We start from the raw sequence: 16,010 nt of genomic DNA, 5'->3' as shown, positions 1-16,010 counted from the left end.
GACCTGGATAACTGAGATTCTCCAAAAACATTTAACTTGGCCACAGTTTCCTCATTTGGTCTTTTGGTTTGGAACAAAGAGCCAATGACAGTAGTCCTCAACTTACAACCACAATTGAGTCCAAAATTTCTGTTGCTAAGCAAGACAAGTTATTAAGGGAGTTTTGCCCCCAGTTTATGACCTTTCTTAATTGTTAAGTGAATCCTTGCAATTGTTAAGCTAGTAACAGTTAAATGTTAAGTGAATCTGGTTTCCCCATTGAGTTTGCTTGTCAGAAAGTCGCAAAAGGGGACCACATGACTCCAGGACACTGCAACCATCATACATATGAGTCAGTTGCCAATCAGCTGAATTTTGGCCAGGCAACCACGGGGAGGCTGCAACGGCCGTAAGTGTAAAAAAAAACACACACTCATAAGTCACTTTTTTCAGGGCCCTTGAAATTTCAAATGGTCGCTAAACGAACTGTTATAAGTCGAGGACTGCCTTATAGGTGTTTAGCCTATGTGTAACATTCGATTTGTTCTTCATTCATCCCAGATAACGAGAGTAGGACTCTGCAGGCCGAAGATGCAGAGAGCTATAACCAATCCCAATTCAATTTTTCTCAAAATAAGTTTATGACTTTCATGAGCTTCGAAACAGCCACAAAACATGTAGAATGTGTGAAAAGATAATGGCAGGCATGGAGATAAGCTTGATGAGTCATTTCCTGAGAAATTACTTTAATCTTCTATTTTGGCCTGCGCCAACCCACAACATAACCACACACTTCCCCCCCTGATTCATGAGGCAGCTTCCCCTTTATCCCAGCTGCCTTGTGCGAATCAGCGACATTAAGCCATGGCTGAAACACCCACTTGGGGAAAGATAAACGTTCCCTCCATTCACTGACCTTTAGAAAGGTTGGATGCAGCCAACTGTCAACAGTGGAGGATGGAGTCTCTACAGCTGTTTTTCTGTTTCTCAGCTGTTGCTGGCAAGTGCCTTTTATATATCTTTATCTATAGATAGATAGATAGATAGATAGATAGATAGATAGATAGATAGATAGATAGATAGATAGAGATAGATAGATAGATACGGTAGATAGATAGATGCATATATCAGGGTTATTGTGGAGTTCGTGTTTCTTATTCTCTTGCATTTGCTAGGCTCAGTTGCTTATTAATTAATTAATTAGATTTTTTTAAAAATCCAGGTAGCTCAAGGTGGTGAATATAGCTAACACACCTGCCTTCTCTTATTTTCCCTGCAACAACAACCCCTGTGAGGTGGGGTTGCGCTGAGAAGGAGTGACTGGCTCAAAGTCAGCAAGCTGGCTTTCAGGGCTAAGGCAGAACTTGAACGCACCGTCTCCTGGTTTCTAACCAGACGCCTTAACCATTAGTCCAGGAGGCCTCTGAACTTGGTAACTTTCAGACTGGTGGACTTCAGCTCCCAGAATTCCACAGCCAGCCATGTTTGGAGATTCCTGGTCTAGACCAAACTAGATTGCTTCGTTATTTGTTCCTCTGTATGCCTTTCCTCTTTAACCCTCTCCTTTTGCGTTATGGTGTTGCAGGCAGTCTTAGGGCGTTTCGCAAGAAGAATAAATTAAAGTTTTCCAAAATATTTGGAAAAGACTGGAATTCCGAGCCAGTCTAGAGGGAACTCAGAGGAGAACAACCTTTCTTGCGTCAGTTGCTAAGTGAATCATTGCAGTTGATCAGTTAGTAAGCCAGTTGTTAAGTGAATCTGGCTTCCCCCATCGACTTTGCTTGTCGCGAAATGGGATCACATGATCTTGGGACACAGCAAAGGTCATCAATATGAACTGGTTGCCAACCGTCTGAATTTTGATGACATGACCATGGGGTTGCTGGGATGGTCGTAACTATGAAAAACATTCATAAGTCACTTTTTTTCGGTGTTGTTGTAACTTCGAATGGTTACTAAGCAAACTCTTGTAAGTCAAGGACTACCTGTATGGAAAACAAGGCCTGGGGATGCAGGAGACAATGTTTTGGTTGTGTTGGGAAAGCTACCTAAAAGGCAGGTAGACCTTCTTTCTTTAAAGCATTTCTTTAGTGACCATTCAACCGCACTGTGTTGGAAGAAAAATCCATCTGGTTCAGTTCCAAGCCAGGAGGAAGGCGTGGGAAACAAAATGGAGCCAACTGGAAAGGATGATGAACGGAACCACCAACAGCAGGTGGTTCTGGGGCAGCCAATTGAATGAGTGGATGGATCTTTATAGGTTTCGGAGATGCTGCTGGAAGTTGTGCAACATCTGAAGTGCCGCCAGGGGTTGTGCAATTGAGTTCTTTATTGAGTTCTGTGTCTTTTGCTAGTCTAATGGTGGTGGGTTAATCCTATTATGTCCTAAAAGGTCACATCCTGTTCTTAGAATTTGGGTGGAGGAGGAGGTAAATTTAAATCTCATCGCAAGAGGTGAAGGCCTTTTGTTTGTCAATAGGCTGGCGCAGTCTTTCTTAATGGGCACATTAAGAAAGACATGGGGCTGCTTTCTGCCTTTAAGAGCATGTGTCCCCATTTCTGCATTAGGGAAGTATAATATTCTGCCTCTTTTAATATCCCCCAAAATATTTCATTCTCAGGAGTGAGGGGGAGAGAGGCTTCTCTAAAATGAAAAGTGTGACATGATCAGTCGTTGCCCTTAGGACCATTTCTACATCCCAATGGTCATGTCATCAAAATTCAGACAGTGAGCAACCAGTGTGTATTTACGGTTAGGTGGTCACCGTTCGCAACTTTTCCAGATGGCTGCTGACTAGCAAAATCAATGGAGAAAGCTGGGTTTGTTCAATGGCTCCAGAATTAGTTTAATAACTGCAATGCTTCACTTAACAGCAGTGGCCAAAAAAAAAAAAAGCTTCTAAAATCAGGTGTGACTCATTTAACAACCACCTTGTTTGGCAATGGAAATTCTGTTCTCAATTGGGGTTGTAAGTCGGGGATTCCCTGTACAGGAGAATGGGCATTTAGTGCAGAATTGAGACCCAGGCTGAGTCAGCAAATTTCTCTGCAAAAGTAAATATCACTGAGTTCCATGGGGTTTACTGATAGGTCTATCTGGATTGCACCGTAAAAATATGCATTGGATTTTTATTATTTACTTATTTATTAGAGTAATTTGTGTTTGTTACAAATAGGGAACCTGAGGGGTATCAATTGTGTATCAATGCAGAAGTTTCTTTGTGCCTTTAGACCTCCCAGCATTAGAACCCAGTTTACAAATACTGTAGTTTTGATTGATCAATCAGAATAGAGATAGAAGCAGAGGTGGCATTCAGCAGGTTCTGACCAGTTCTGGAGAACCGGTAGCGGAAATTTTGAGAAGTTAGGAGAATCGGTAAAGACCACCTCTGACTGGCCCCTCCCCCATCCATTCTCTGCCTCCCGAGTCCCAGCTGGTTGGGAGGAAATGGGGATTTTGCAGAATCCTTCCCCTGCCACGCCCACCAAGCCACGTTTACAGAACCATAGTAAAAAATTTTGAATCCCACCACCGGATAGAAGGGACCTTCGAAGTCATCTAGTCCAGCCCCCTGCTCAAGCAGGAGACACTATACCCATGATGGTGAACCTATGGCATGCGTACCTAGATGGCACATGGAGCCACATTTGCTGGCACGGCAGCCCTCAGCTCTGGCGTGCATGCATGTGCCAGCTGATTTTCGGCCTTCTGGAGGGCGGGGGGAGGCCGTTTTCGCCCTCCCAAGGCTTCAGGAAAGCCTCCGGAGCTTGGGAAGAGCAAAAATCCTCCCCTTGCAGGTTGCCCGCTCATGTATGATGGGTGTGGGTTGCTTGCGCATGCGCAGGTGGGTGGCCACGTGCTCGCAATAGCACACGTGCGCATAGTTTTGGCACACTTTTAGAAAAAGGTTAGTCATCATTGCTCTATACCATTTCAGACAAACGGCTGTGCAGTCTCTTCTTAAAAACCTCCAGTGATGAAGAAGCACCCACAACCTCTGAAGAAAGCTGGTTGATTGTCCTCACTGTTAGGAAGTTTCTGCTCAATTTCACGTTGCTTCTCTCCTTGAGTAGTTTTCCTCCATTGTTTCTTGCCTTGCCTTCTGGTGTTTTGGAAAATAAGTTGAACCCCCCCCCTTTTCTTTGTGGCAGCCCCTCAAATACTGGAATACTGCTATCATGTCACCCCATAGTCCTTCTTTTCTTTAGGCTTCTAGCCAAACTGAAATCCTGCAGCCATTCTTCATGTGGCTTAATCTCCAGGCCTTTGATCATCTTAGTTGCTCTTCTCTGCACTTTTTCCATAGTCTCAACCTCTTTTTTCGTAGTATGGTGATGAAAATTGGTTGCTGTATTTCAGGTCTTACTAGGGTTTTATAAAGTGGTACTAATACTTCACTTGATTCTCATTCTTTGTCTGTTTATACAACCAAGGATTCTGTTAACGTTTTTGGCTGCTGCTCCACACTGCTGGCTCATGTTTAAGTGATAATTATAATTAGCATGATTTGCATAAGGACATCGTGGTACCTGTGATATCACTGTGACTTGTACTAGATATCCACAGTAGTGTTCTCACATTGTAAATGGTTTATAAACCATGGCTTCAGAGGTGGGTTCCTGCCAGTTCTAACCTCTTCTATAGAAGAGGTTCCACAAATCTACTGTGCCATTTAGAACCGGTTCCAGCTCCCTCCCCCTGCCCGTCCGCATCACGCTTACCCCGCTGATTGGCTTGATCACCAATCACCCCACCCGTCTCTAAGAGTCCTATCTAAACCTTAAAGTCTTAAAGTTGTCAAGTTTGAACATCCTTGGAGGTTTTTTTTCTAAAGGGTTAGGGGTGCAAGGGTCTTATAACTTGACAGCTTTAAGTCTTGCACACTTCAATGCCAGAGTTCCTGAGCCAACATGACTGGAGGAGGAATTCTGGGAGTTGAAGTCCACAAGTCTTAAAGCTGTCAAGTTTGATCACCCCTGGGCTTTTTTTCTAAAGGGTTAGGGGTTCAAGGGTCTTGTAGCTTGACAGCTTAAGACTTGTGTGCTTCAAATGCCAGAGTTTCTGAGCCAACATTTTGGTTGCTAAGCAAGAGTGTTGTTAAGTGGGTTTCACCACATTTTACAAGTTGGCCATGCCCACCCAGTCACATGACCACCAAGCCACTCCCATCCAGCAGGCCACACTTAAAACAGGCCACACCTACAGAAGAGATTCTAAAAAAATTTGAAACCCACCACTGCATGGCTTATAGTCTTGTGGACCTGTTAACTGTAGTTACGTCAATGAACAGAGTTTAAGCAAAACTTGGTTTAAAATGATGTGCAAAACCAATTGTAGGCTCATTTCCCATCTTCTGATCCATGTATATTTGCATCTTTGATCTTTTATCCCAATCATATAATGAACAATTCCAAATGATGTAGAACAGGGGTGTCAAACTTACATTGTCATGGTATATTGCGACTTCCCCCTCTTAGCTAATATAGGGGTGGGCATGTTATTTAAATCATTAAAGCTTGTATTTTTTAAAACAACTGCCCTGTAAATGAGGAAGCCAGCTCTATTTTTCTACAGTCATAATGATGACATCGTTCAAATGAATTTAAAAGTTGATGTTGCCACATACTAAGTCATTTTCTTCCTTTTTTTAACACTCCCGAAAAAGATTTTTCCTCTTGCATGCACAGCTGCCCACTTCTTCAAATTACCCCAAAACAAAAACACAAAACAAAACCAACAACAATCAAGACATTTTTTGTTGTTTTTGGTCTAGTGATAGAATTTTTCCCTCAGAGGATATCTTGATGTTCTTCTTTCTTTCCTGACTTTACGAGCAGATTCAAAATGAACTTAGAAGTCAGTTAGGAATAGGCACAACTGATTGCCTAACAAAACTGCTGTTTTTGGATGCTGGTCAGTGGTGGGATTCATTTTTTTTTACTACCTGTTTTGTGGGCGTGGCTTAGTGGTGGGGGTCATGTGATGGAGTGGGTGTGGCCATCTTGCCATGAGTGATGGGGTGGGCGGAGTGAGCGGTGAGCGGGTGGGTGGAGCGAGTGGCGACCAGGCAGGCAGGGGCGGGACTACCCAGAGGTGGTATTTGTTGGTTCGGTGAACGTTAAAATTTCTGCTACCGGTTTGCCCAAACCAGTCCAAACTGGCTGAATACCATCTCTGTTGCTGGTGCTCAGGAAGGACTTCTTATGCTCTCTTATACAACTGGTACAGAAGCCGTAATTCCTGAATGAGTCTCATTGTTACAAACAGTGCAGAACATGGCTGATTGCAAACACCCCTATGCCCAAAGAAATGTTAAAGCTTATTCTGCCTTTCTTCTTGCTGTAGAAAAAAAAGCTAAAGAAAATCTTTATTTTGTTTAATACCCACAGTGCTGACCCCATGTCATGGATTTAGTGTGGACACTGAACAACCGGTCATCTTCCGGGAAAGGGTGAAGAGTTTTGGCTACAGCGTGGTGCAATTTGGCAGTGGCACAAATGGCGGGTAGGTGACCCCAGTCTGTCTAGGATAATGTTTCTCAACCATGGCAAGTTAAATATGGGTATCCCAAAGCTGGCTTTTCAAGAGACAACTGGACTTTCTTGTTTTTCTTTGAAGACATTTCCCTTCTCCTTCAAGAAGCTTCTTCAGCTCTGACTAAATGGTGGGGAATGGGCTGGTCATTTGAATTCTTTTAGCAAGTCGTTAAGGCCACCTGTGGTCATCAGAGTCAGCTGAGTAGTGCAAATGGGTGTGGACCCTTCTTGGAACTGCTGAAAGGACTGTGATGTAGACTGGAAATAGATGGTGTGGTATCCCTCCCCCTCTGGGGAGAGAGAGCTGTTCGATTTTGACAAAGATGGCCTCTTTGACCCCTCTTTCAAACCAGAGGTCCCCTCTGTCCAAAATGTGGACTTTACTGTTTTCAAATGGGCACCCTTTATGTTTTAAATGCAGATGGACTGATGAAGCTAGTCCTGATGAGTTTGTTCTCCTATGTTGAAGAAGCTTCTTGGATGAGAAGCGAAACATCTTCAAAGAAAAACCATAAAAGTCCAGTTGCCTCTTTAAGAAGCATCTTTGGGACAACTATGACCTGGGCAACTCAGAATCTCCATAGACCTTTAAAGATTGCTGGACTTCAACTCCCAGAATTCCCCAGCCAGCCATGCTGGCTGAGGAATTATGGGAGTTTAAGTCCACCCAACTTCAAATTGCCAAATTGGAAACACTGTTTTAGAACCCTGAACAGCTCACTGTCTTCATGTCTCTGTCTCCTTGGATCACGTGGCTCAGCAAACTCATCAGAGCAACATGCGCACTGAAAAAATTCACCATTGACCACTTGGATTATCTGGAGTGGTGGGAGCTAAAGCAAGCATTGACCAACATTAAGAGATTTTACTTTTTGTATGTGTGCTGAGTTCTGGTTGGTTAATCTCAACAGCTGAGTCCTGATTGGGTCCTTCTGTGGGTAGATTTCTGATTTGCCTATTCTACTTTGTCTGCGTTTCCCCTCCTATTGACAGGGTGTTAGTAGGTGCTCCACTTCAACAGGGAGGAGTGAATGAAACAGGGAATCTGTACAAATGCCAGGGGACTTCAAGCAAAACAGGCGGATGCCAGGAGATGGACCTCCAAAGTAAGCACTGAACTCTTCAATCCCTTGATTTTTAAGGCAGGAACCTCGGCATTTAATATTGACTTATTTATTACCTATGTTCCTCACGAGGAACATCAGTACTAAATATTTTAATTCATATTTTAAAGTTATATTTTATATGTATATTGAATTTCCAGAGAATAGTTTATTGTGTTTAAGTTATCCAGGGACAGACTATGTAAATTTTATTGTACTTCATTAGCATGACAAATCAAGCCTTCTTTCCTCCCTCCCTCCGCCTTAATTCTCCTTCCGTCTTTCCTTCCTTTCTCCCTTCCTCCCTCCCTCCCTCGCTCGCTCACTCTCTCCCTCCTAATTCTCCTTCCTTCCTCCCTCCCTCCCTCCCTCCCTCCCTCTCTCCCTCCTAATTCTCCTTCCTTCTTCCCTCCCTCTCTCCTAATTCTCCTCCCTCCCTCACTCACTCACTCCCCCACTCTCTCCCTCCTAATTCTCCTTCCTCCTTCCCTCCCTCTCTCCTAATTCTCCTCCCTCCCTCCTAAATCTCCTTCCTCCCTTCCTTCTTTCCTCCCTCCCTTTCACCTTTTTCTTTCTTTCTTTCTTTCTTTCTTTCTTTCTTTCTTCCTTCCTTCCTTCCTTCCTTCCTTCCTTCCTTCCTTCCTTCCTTCCTTCCTTCCTTCCTTCCTTTCAAGTCATTTGGAGATGGACAGCATCAAAATGAATGAATAAATAAAATAAAATTTAGAATGAAAATTCTTAGTGAATGCTCTTTGGTGGGTATGTTTTATTTACTTTATTATTATTATTATTTTTTGGCCTTCTCAGGACCTGCTGATGCAGTCAACATGTCTCTTGGTTTATCTGTTTCGGCCCATGATTCTCAAGTGTTGGTAAGGTCTTTGTCATTACATTGGTAGCAATGATCTAGGTCTTTGCATAACAGGTGGCAGCACTGCACACATTAGGAGGTCTTGAAAAGCTAACTGCAGGACACTGGATCCTTGGGAAGTGACAAAGGATGAAGATAAAGGGAAGAAGCACATTCAGACTTGCAAAGTTCTGCTACTATAACCTTGTAATAAGAGTAGCATTGGTTTGCGTGCCTCTGATTTCTACCTTGGAGAGCTGACATCCGTCTTGTAAATCTAAAGTATTAGATTTATATACCACTTCACAGTGCTTTACAGTCCTCTCTAAGCAGTTTACAGCGTCATCATGTTGCCCCCAACAAGCTGGGTCTTCATTGGAAGGCTGATATTAGGAGGCAATTCAACCAGGAGTAAAATAATTAAAATTCAAAGTTAAAAAAAGATTAAATAATTTAAATGGAGTTTGACCTTGCCCGATTTTCTATGCCTGGTCACTGGAAATGGTTCTTTTTGCCCCTACAGGTGTGTGGACCCAGAGTGCACCAAACATGTGGGGAATACATATATCTCAAAGGTTATTGCTTCCTCTTGGACCAGAATTTGAGGCAAATCCAGCGCTTTCCTGATAAACTGCCAGGTGAGATCCAGATGCAAGAAAAAGAAAAAAGGTCAACTATGTGAAAATATTATGTCAGATAAGGTAAACCTACCTTATCATTCATATTTTTCCATAGTCGTACGACCAGGTACTTAACAACTGTTTGAAGTTACAACTGACCTCTCCAGAGCAAAGTATAACCCGTTTTTGAAGTTACAATAGTCACATAGACACATCAAGTTACATTTGAGGTGTTTGGCAACTGGTACACCTTTACAGTAATTTATGGTGTCCCACAATCGTGTGACTACAATTTGTGACTTTTTTTTCCTGGCTTCTAGTATTTACTTCTGGTTTCCAACCAAAAAAAATGCCCATTGTGGAAAATGGATTAATTTAACAACCATTGTAATTGCATAAGAACTGTCATTAAAATTGGAAGTAACTTCCAATCTGGTCATGTGATAGCAATAGCACTTAGTCTTATATACTGCTACGCAGTACTTTTACAGCTCTCTCTAAGCAGTTTACAGAGTGAGCCTCTTGCCACAACAATCTGGGTCCTCATTTTACCAACCTCAGAAGGATGGGAAGACTGAGTCAGCCTTGAGCCAGTGAGACTCAAACTGCTGATCTGCTTGCAGCCAGCAGTCTGCAGAAGTAGCCTGCAGTACTGTATTCTAACCACTGCGCCACCATGGCTCTTGAGGACTCTAATCGTGACTAAAATCCATATTTCAGGGTCAATTACAATAATGACAAGGACTACCTAAACTCTCCAGGAGACCCAGATGCATTGAGCTGAATGCAGCTTATTCTGAATTAAGTTTGAGCAAGATCCTTGTAGAATTACACACACAACGATGAAGATCAGCTCATTTCGAAGAAGCATGTGGGATAATTAAATGTCAGTCAACTTGCAGTATCTCACAGACATACTGTACTAAGTGCATTAAGTTTAGACAGATTCATTTTTTGCATAATTTATTTATTATATATGCTATTTTATTTATTTTGTCATCTGCTTGACTTTATGCTATTCTTCCCCCCCCCCCCATTTTCTTATCCATTGACCTCGCTTCCATAGAATGTGCCAGACGCCCTGCTGACATCGTTTTTCTGATTGACGGTTCAGGGAGCATAAATACTAGACAATTCTCACAAATGAAGACCTTTATTTCTGAGGTCATTAAGCGCTTCCAAAATACAAACACTCAGGTAATGTTAAGAGATCAGAGGCGGTTGAATGAAATGGTAATATTCAGGATGAAAATGTTGAGTCCCTTGGTGAAATCTGCAGTAGTATATAATCATTATTCAATTTTTTACTATACTAAAATAACAGTGGTGAAATTCAATTGCTTTACTACCAGTTCTGTGGGTGTGGCTTGGTGGGCGTGACGGGGGAAGGATACTGCAAAATCCCCATTTCTTCCCCACTCTGGGGCCAGCCAGAGGTAGTATTTGCTGGTTCTCCAAACTATTCAAAATTTCTGCTACTGGTTCTCCAGAATCTGTTAGAACCTGCTGAATTTCACCCCTGTAAAATACGCTTTTTCTATTAGGGGCCCTTCGATATTCAATCTGTGGTAGTTTCCATACTGTGGTGGTTGTGGTGTTTGTTTCCAGACTGTGTCTTATAACCTATATGTATATTTATTTTGGATGTTTTAATTTTTTAAAATTGTTTTAAAATGTTTTTAGAATTTTTATTGTAATGCAGGTAGTCCTTGACTTACAGCAGTTCATTTAATGACTGTTTGAAATTACAATGGCACTGAAAAAAGTGACTTATGACCATTGCAACATCTCCATGATCACATGATCAACATTCAGATGCTTGGCAACAGATTCATATTTGTAACAGTTGTAGAGTCGCTTGGATTATGTAATCATCTTTGCGACCTTCTGACACACAAAATCAATGGGGGAGCCAGATTAATTTAACAACCATATTACTAACTTAATAACTGCACCAGTGTTGGGTTTCTACCAGTTTTACTACTAGTTTGCTCATGCGCGTGTGCTCTTTTAGTTCGGCCGAACCGGGCCGAACCAGGAGCAACCCACCTCTGATTGATTGAATGAATGAATGAATGAATAGACCATGAATGTCAAACTCACGTCATCACGTTGTCACATGACATACCACAACTTTTTTCTGACTAACTGGGAGTGGGCGTGGCCAGCATGTGACGCATCCAGCACATAGGCTGGGAGTTTGACACTTCTGGAACAGGTGGATGGATGTGATTAGGTCACTTAGATTTCCTCCAAACAGTGGTGGGATTCAAATTTGTTTACTACCAGTTCTGTGGGCGTGGTTTGATGGGTATTCCAGGGAAGGATACTGGAAAATCTCCATTTTCTCCCAATCAGATGCGACTTGGGAGGCAGATAATAGATGGGGGCGGGGCCAGTCAGAGGTGATATTTACCAGTTCTCCAAACTATTCAAAATTTCCGCTACTGGTTCTCCAGAACTGGCAAGAACCTGCGGATACCACCTCTGAGATAATGAAGGCTTAGTCTGCTAGGGGTGGAGATAGTGATGGCAGGGTGTGTATCAGGGCTGGGTTTCAACCGGATCGCACCGGTCCCTGCTATCCGGTTGGTCGCCGAACCCGGAAGTAAGTAACTTCCGGGAACGGCGAAGCCCCCCCCCCCGCGCCCGCTCCTTACCCGGTTTTTTCGAATTTCGCGCTTTCCACGCATGCGCAGAACGCCTGCGTGATCCTCCAGGAGCAGCTGGAGCATCGCGCAGATGCTAGTACGCATGCGCGCACGCACGCGCACACACGCGCGCCACGTGCGTGCGCAAGGACGCCGCGTGCATGCGTGCGCGCGCCGCATGCGTGCGTGAGGACGCCGCCGGCCTCGTTCCAACCGATCCGGTTGGAACGGGGCGAGAAACCCACCCCTGGTGTGTATGGTCATAAATATGTGTGGTTCTGAATTTTGTTCACATGACCAGGGGGTGCTGCTACCTCTCTTCAATCACTTCTAACTGTCCCGTTAGGGCTAGCAGACTAAGCATGCTGTGTGTTCTCTCAATTAAAGCATGTTATCCTGAGGCCTCTTCCGTTGCTGTGCCTCCATTTTGGAACAACCAAATCCCTGAGATTAGATTGGCCTCCACCCTGCCAGCTTTCCCAAAGGTTTTGAAAATCTGGATGTATTCCCATGCGGCTGCTGCTAAGATTAGTTGGATCCTGTGACGTGTTCCTAGGATATTAGATTATATTCCTCCTTGGCGGTTCTTACAGATTTTTTTATATTGCCCAGGGTTTTGCGGCTATCCCCCACCCAGCATATTGTTTTTTTATTTTATTCACAAAATTAAAATAACAAACTCCAAAAAGGAGGGGGGGGGAATAAAAGAACAAAACGAAGCTAAGGAAGACATAAAATGTTCATAAAAACACATACACATAGATTGTTTCCTTTAGTTGAATGCTGACAAATATATTTCAAGAATAATAGTTCCTCCTCATCTGTGAAACAGGCCTACGGTTTATTAACTTCCTCAACTCTGTTTACCCAACCAATTGGACCTGATATCTAGATTTTATAATGTGTCATTAAACACCTGGTATTACAGCAAAGTAGGCAACCAATTATCATATAAAAATAATAGTTTTTAAAAGGATGATAATTCTCTCTTTCTCTCTCTCCCTTTCTCTAGTTTGGCTTGTCCCAGTATTCACGTTCATATGAAGAACATTTTGACTTTCTCCTTTTCAAAACTACCCCAAATCCAGATGACTTGATTAAAACAATCTGGCAGCTGCATGGAGCTACTTACACAGCTACGTATATCCAGAGAGTGGTGTAAGTTTTCATTGGTTGGTTCTTCTTAATTTAACAGTTTACTTCAGCTGCTTAGTCCAGAATGCTTATTTTTACTTGCATTTAAAAGAGGATCGATACACATTGTGGTTAAAAAAAAAATTATTGCACCATCACATCTGCTATCCTGATTTTGCAGGATCCAATCTGGGTCCATCACCCAGATCCTCTGGTCCCGGTTACCACACTGAATATATGTAAATAGCAATAGCAATAGCAGTTAGACTTATATACCGCTTCATAGGGCTTTCAGCCCTCTCTAAGCGGTTTACAGAGTCAGCATATTGCCCGCACAGTCTGGGTCTTCATTTCACCCACCTTGGAAGGATGGAAGGCTGAGTCAACCTTGAGCCGGTGAGATTTGAACCGCCAAACTGCAGCTTAGCAGTCAGCTGAAGTGGCTGCAGTATTGCACTCTAACCACTGTGCAACTTTGGCTCCGAGGTGGCTTTCTGCTGGTTTGCTCTGGATCGGGCGAACTGGTAGTGGTGGTGGCAGGAGGTTCTGCCTACCTGCCCGGACGCTTCTTCGCATGTGCAGCAGCGTTGCACAAGCCCGCACACAAGCAACCTGATAGTAAAATAAATTGAAACCCACCATTGATGTAAATGCACGATCAGGATCATATATTAAATTGCAGTTCAGAAGATTGATTCTCAAGCCTGTAGACAATTGTGTCAACTAATGGTCAGCACTAAATTGGCACTAGCTAAGAATAGAATTCAAAAGGGGCTGGACTTGAAATGCTTGTGTGAATGTAACCATTCTAAGTTGATGACAAGCTTAAGTCCACCTCCCAATTCTGCCTGTTCTTCTCCTACCCCAATATCTGCAAAAGAAAGTTCTTTTTGGCTTCCTGGTTAAGTTAACATTTCCTAGAGTGTTAATATAAGGGCCATGGAGGTAGGCCTCCATTTCGTTCCTTTAAACCGATAAATGGAGCAAACCTATGCTCATCCCTAATTTTTATTCTTAAATTACTTCTATTGAATATTTGTTAATTTCTCTAAGATTTTCTTTCTTTTTTCTTTACAGGGCATTCGTCTGTAGATCATCCCGAAGATGCTTTTTCAAGAGGCAACTGGACTTCCTTGTTGTCCTTTGAAGATGTTTCACTTCTCATCCAAGAAGCTTCTTCCGAGCTGAAGCGACATGGCTTCAAAGAATAACAAGAAGGTCCAGTTGCCTCTTGAAAAAGCACCTTTGGGACAACCGTGACCTGGGTGATTGAGAATCTCCATAGACATTTAGCAACTTGAGTTGTAGACCATGTTTTTCAGAAACTGGCCGGGAAAGAAGGAAGGTAGAGGTTTAACATGTTACTATTATTCTCATTTTTCTTATTTTTCTCTAGGCGTGAAATGTTTCTCCCCGAAAAAGGAGCCCGCAGTGATGCATCTAAAGTTCTCATTGTGATAACTGATGGAGAAAAATCAGGAGATCCTCTAGAATACAGTGATGTGATTCCAGAAGCACAAAGGGCTAACATTATCCGCTTTGCCATCGGGGTGAGAACATTAGCAGAACATTATAGATAGTCCTTGCTTAATGACTGGTCACTTAGTGACCATTTAGAATTATGATGGATTCCCCAAAAGCAACTTATGACTCGCTTCTGGAATTTGAACAGCTGCACACATATACATATCTTACGATCACATGACCACATTCCAGATGTTTGATAACTAACTCACCTTTACTGCCAGTTGCACAGTTCTAAGGTCAATGTGACCACAATTTATGGGAAGGAGAGATAGAGAGGGAGAGATAGAGAGGGACAGACAGACAGACACACACACACACACACAAACAGAGGTTCCTCACATGCACACCAAGGCTGCCACATTCCTTCACTAATCTGCTTTCCACCCCAAGGAACATAACAAATTAAAGTTAAATTTGTATGTATTGTTTGGACTGCTAAATTGACCACGCCCACCCTGTCACATGACCACATAGACATGCTCCCCCAGCCGATCCCCCCCCCAACAGTCTGAGGACCATGAATTGGCCCCATGTTTAAAAAGTTTGAGGACCCCTGTATTACATACTGGTTTGGAAGCATTACTGCTTCAGACAGAGAGTGGTGAGGATGGCAAAATAGATGAGTGGCAATTCCTTCTATCCAGGACATAGCACGGAAGCTAATGCTTGGGCAGGGTCTGCAGGATTATCTGGGATGCTACATATCCTCTTCATGATGTGTTTTCCTGGGTGGGGGGGCTTCGGGGTATCCGAAGCAGAACATCCAGATTCAGCCACAGTTTTGTTCCACGTAGCATCAACCTTGTGACTTCTCAAGTTTCCGGTTTCTGCTATGTACTCAAGATGGACAGTGTTTAATATACATATGTATACCTATATACATCTGTATATATTATATACACACCACAAGCACACCATATATATGGTATACATGTTATACAGATATACACATGCTATATACATGTATATGTGTGTGTTTATAGCTTGTGTTTATGTGTGTTATGCATATGGATAGATATATGCAATCTTTTGAGAGCAGGCAACAGAATTTAATTTTTAATGTGTGCCAGTGTGCCCACTGTAAAAATTTACAATAAAGGTTATCTTATCTAGTCATTTGAGTGGGTGCCATTATCGTTATGACTTACAATGGAAATTCCAGGCTCTATTATGGTCATAACTCAAGGACTTCTTACCTGCATAAGAAATCCAGAACATGCTATTTTCCTCTGATTGTTCCGATATATATATAGAGAGAGCTGCTAGCCAATAGGAGCAGATGGTCAAGGGGGAATTGTATTGTTCTCTCTCACTCTGTCAACCAAAGACAACTCTTCAAAATGCAGGGGAGGACGACTAACATACAGAATCCTTACTGCGAGCAGAGTAGTGATGGTGATTGGTCTTCTCAATACAGTCTCTGCCTTTATCTCCCTTCGCCCTTTCTGGCATGCCATCAAGGTTGGGCGTGCTTTCTCAAGAGGAACTGCTCGTCAAGAACTCATGACTATTGCCTCCGAACCTTCCATGAACTATGTTTTCGCCGTGAACAATTTTGATGCTCTCAAGGACATCCAGAACAGTCTTCAGAGCAAAATTTTTGCCATAG

The 16,010-nt window shown here is 42.8% G+C and overlaps 1 protein-coding gene across 1 annotated transcript in view; it reads left to right on the top strand.

The window, feature by feature from the left end:
* Positions 1 to 859: 859 nt before the first annotated feature.
* LOC116520423 (integrin alpha-D-like) overlaps positions 860 to 16,010 on the top strand; it is a 53,820-nt gene continuing 38,669 nt past the window's right edge. The window contains exons 1-9 of the mRNA XM_032234614.1: positions 860 to 979; positions 6,370 to 6,484; positions 7,510 to 7,622; positions 8,427 to 8,491; positions 8,993 to 9,107; positions 10,156 to 10,286; positions 12,753 to 12,898; positions 14,271 to 14,424; positions 15,863 to 16,010. The exon at positions 15,863 to 16,010 is cut by the window's right edge and continues 3 nt beyond it. Of these exons, the coding sequence (XP_032090505.1) occupies positions 937 to 979; positions 6,370 to 6,484; positions 7,510 to 7,622; positions 8,427 to 8,491; positions 8,993 to 9,107; positions 10,156 to 10,286; positions 12,753 to 12,898; positions 14,271 to 14,424; positions 15,863 to 16,010 (1,030 nt within the window). The 5' untranslated portion in view covers positions 860 to 936. The remainder of the gene's footprint in view (positions 980 to 6,369; positions 6,485 to 7,509; positions 7,623 to 8,426; positions 8,492 to 8,992; positions 9,108 to 10,155; positions 10,287 to 12,752; positions 12,899 to 14,270; positions 14,425 to 15,862) is intronic.

Source organism: Thamnophis elegans, chromosome Z (assembly GCF_009769535.1).
Source record: "Thamnophis elegans isolate rThaEle1 chromosome Z, rThaEle1.pri, whole genome shotgun sequence".
Lineage (NCBI taxonomy): Eukaryota > Metazoa > Chordata > Lepidosauria > Squamata > Colubridae > Thamnophis > Thamnophis elegans.
Note: the sequence above shows the minus strand (reverse complement) of the source record. Positions and strands in the feature narration are given on the sequence as shown.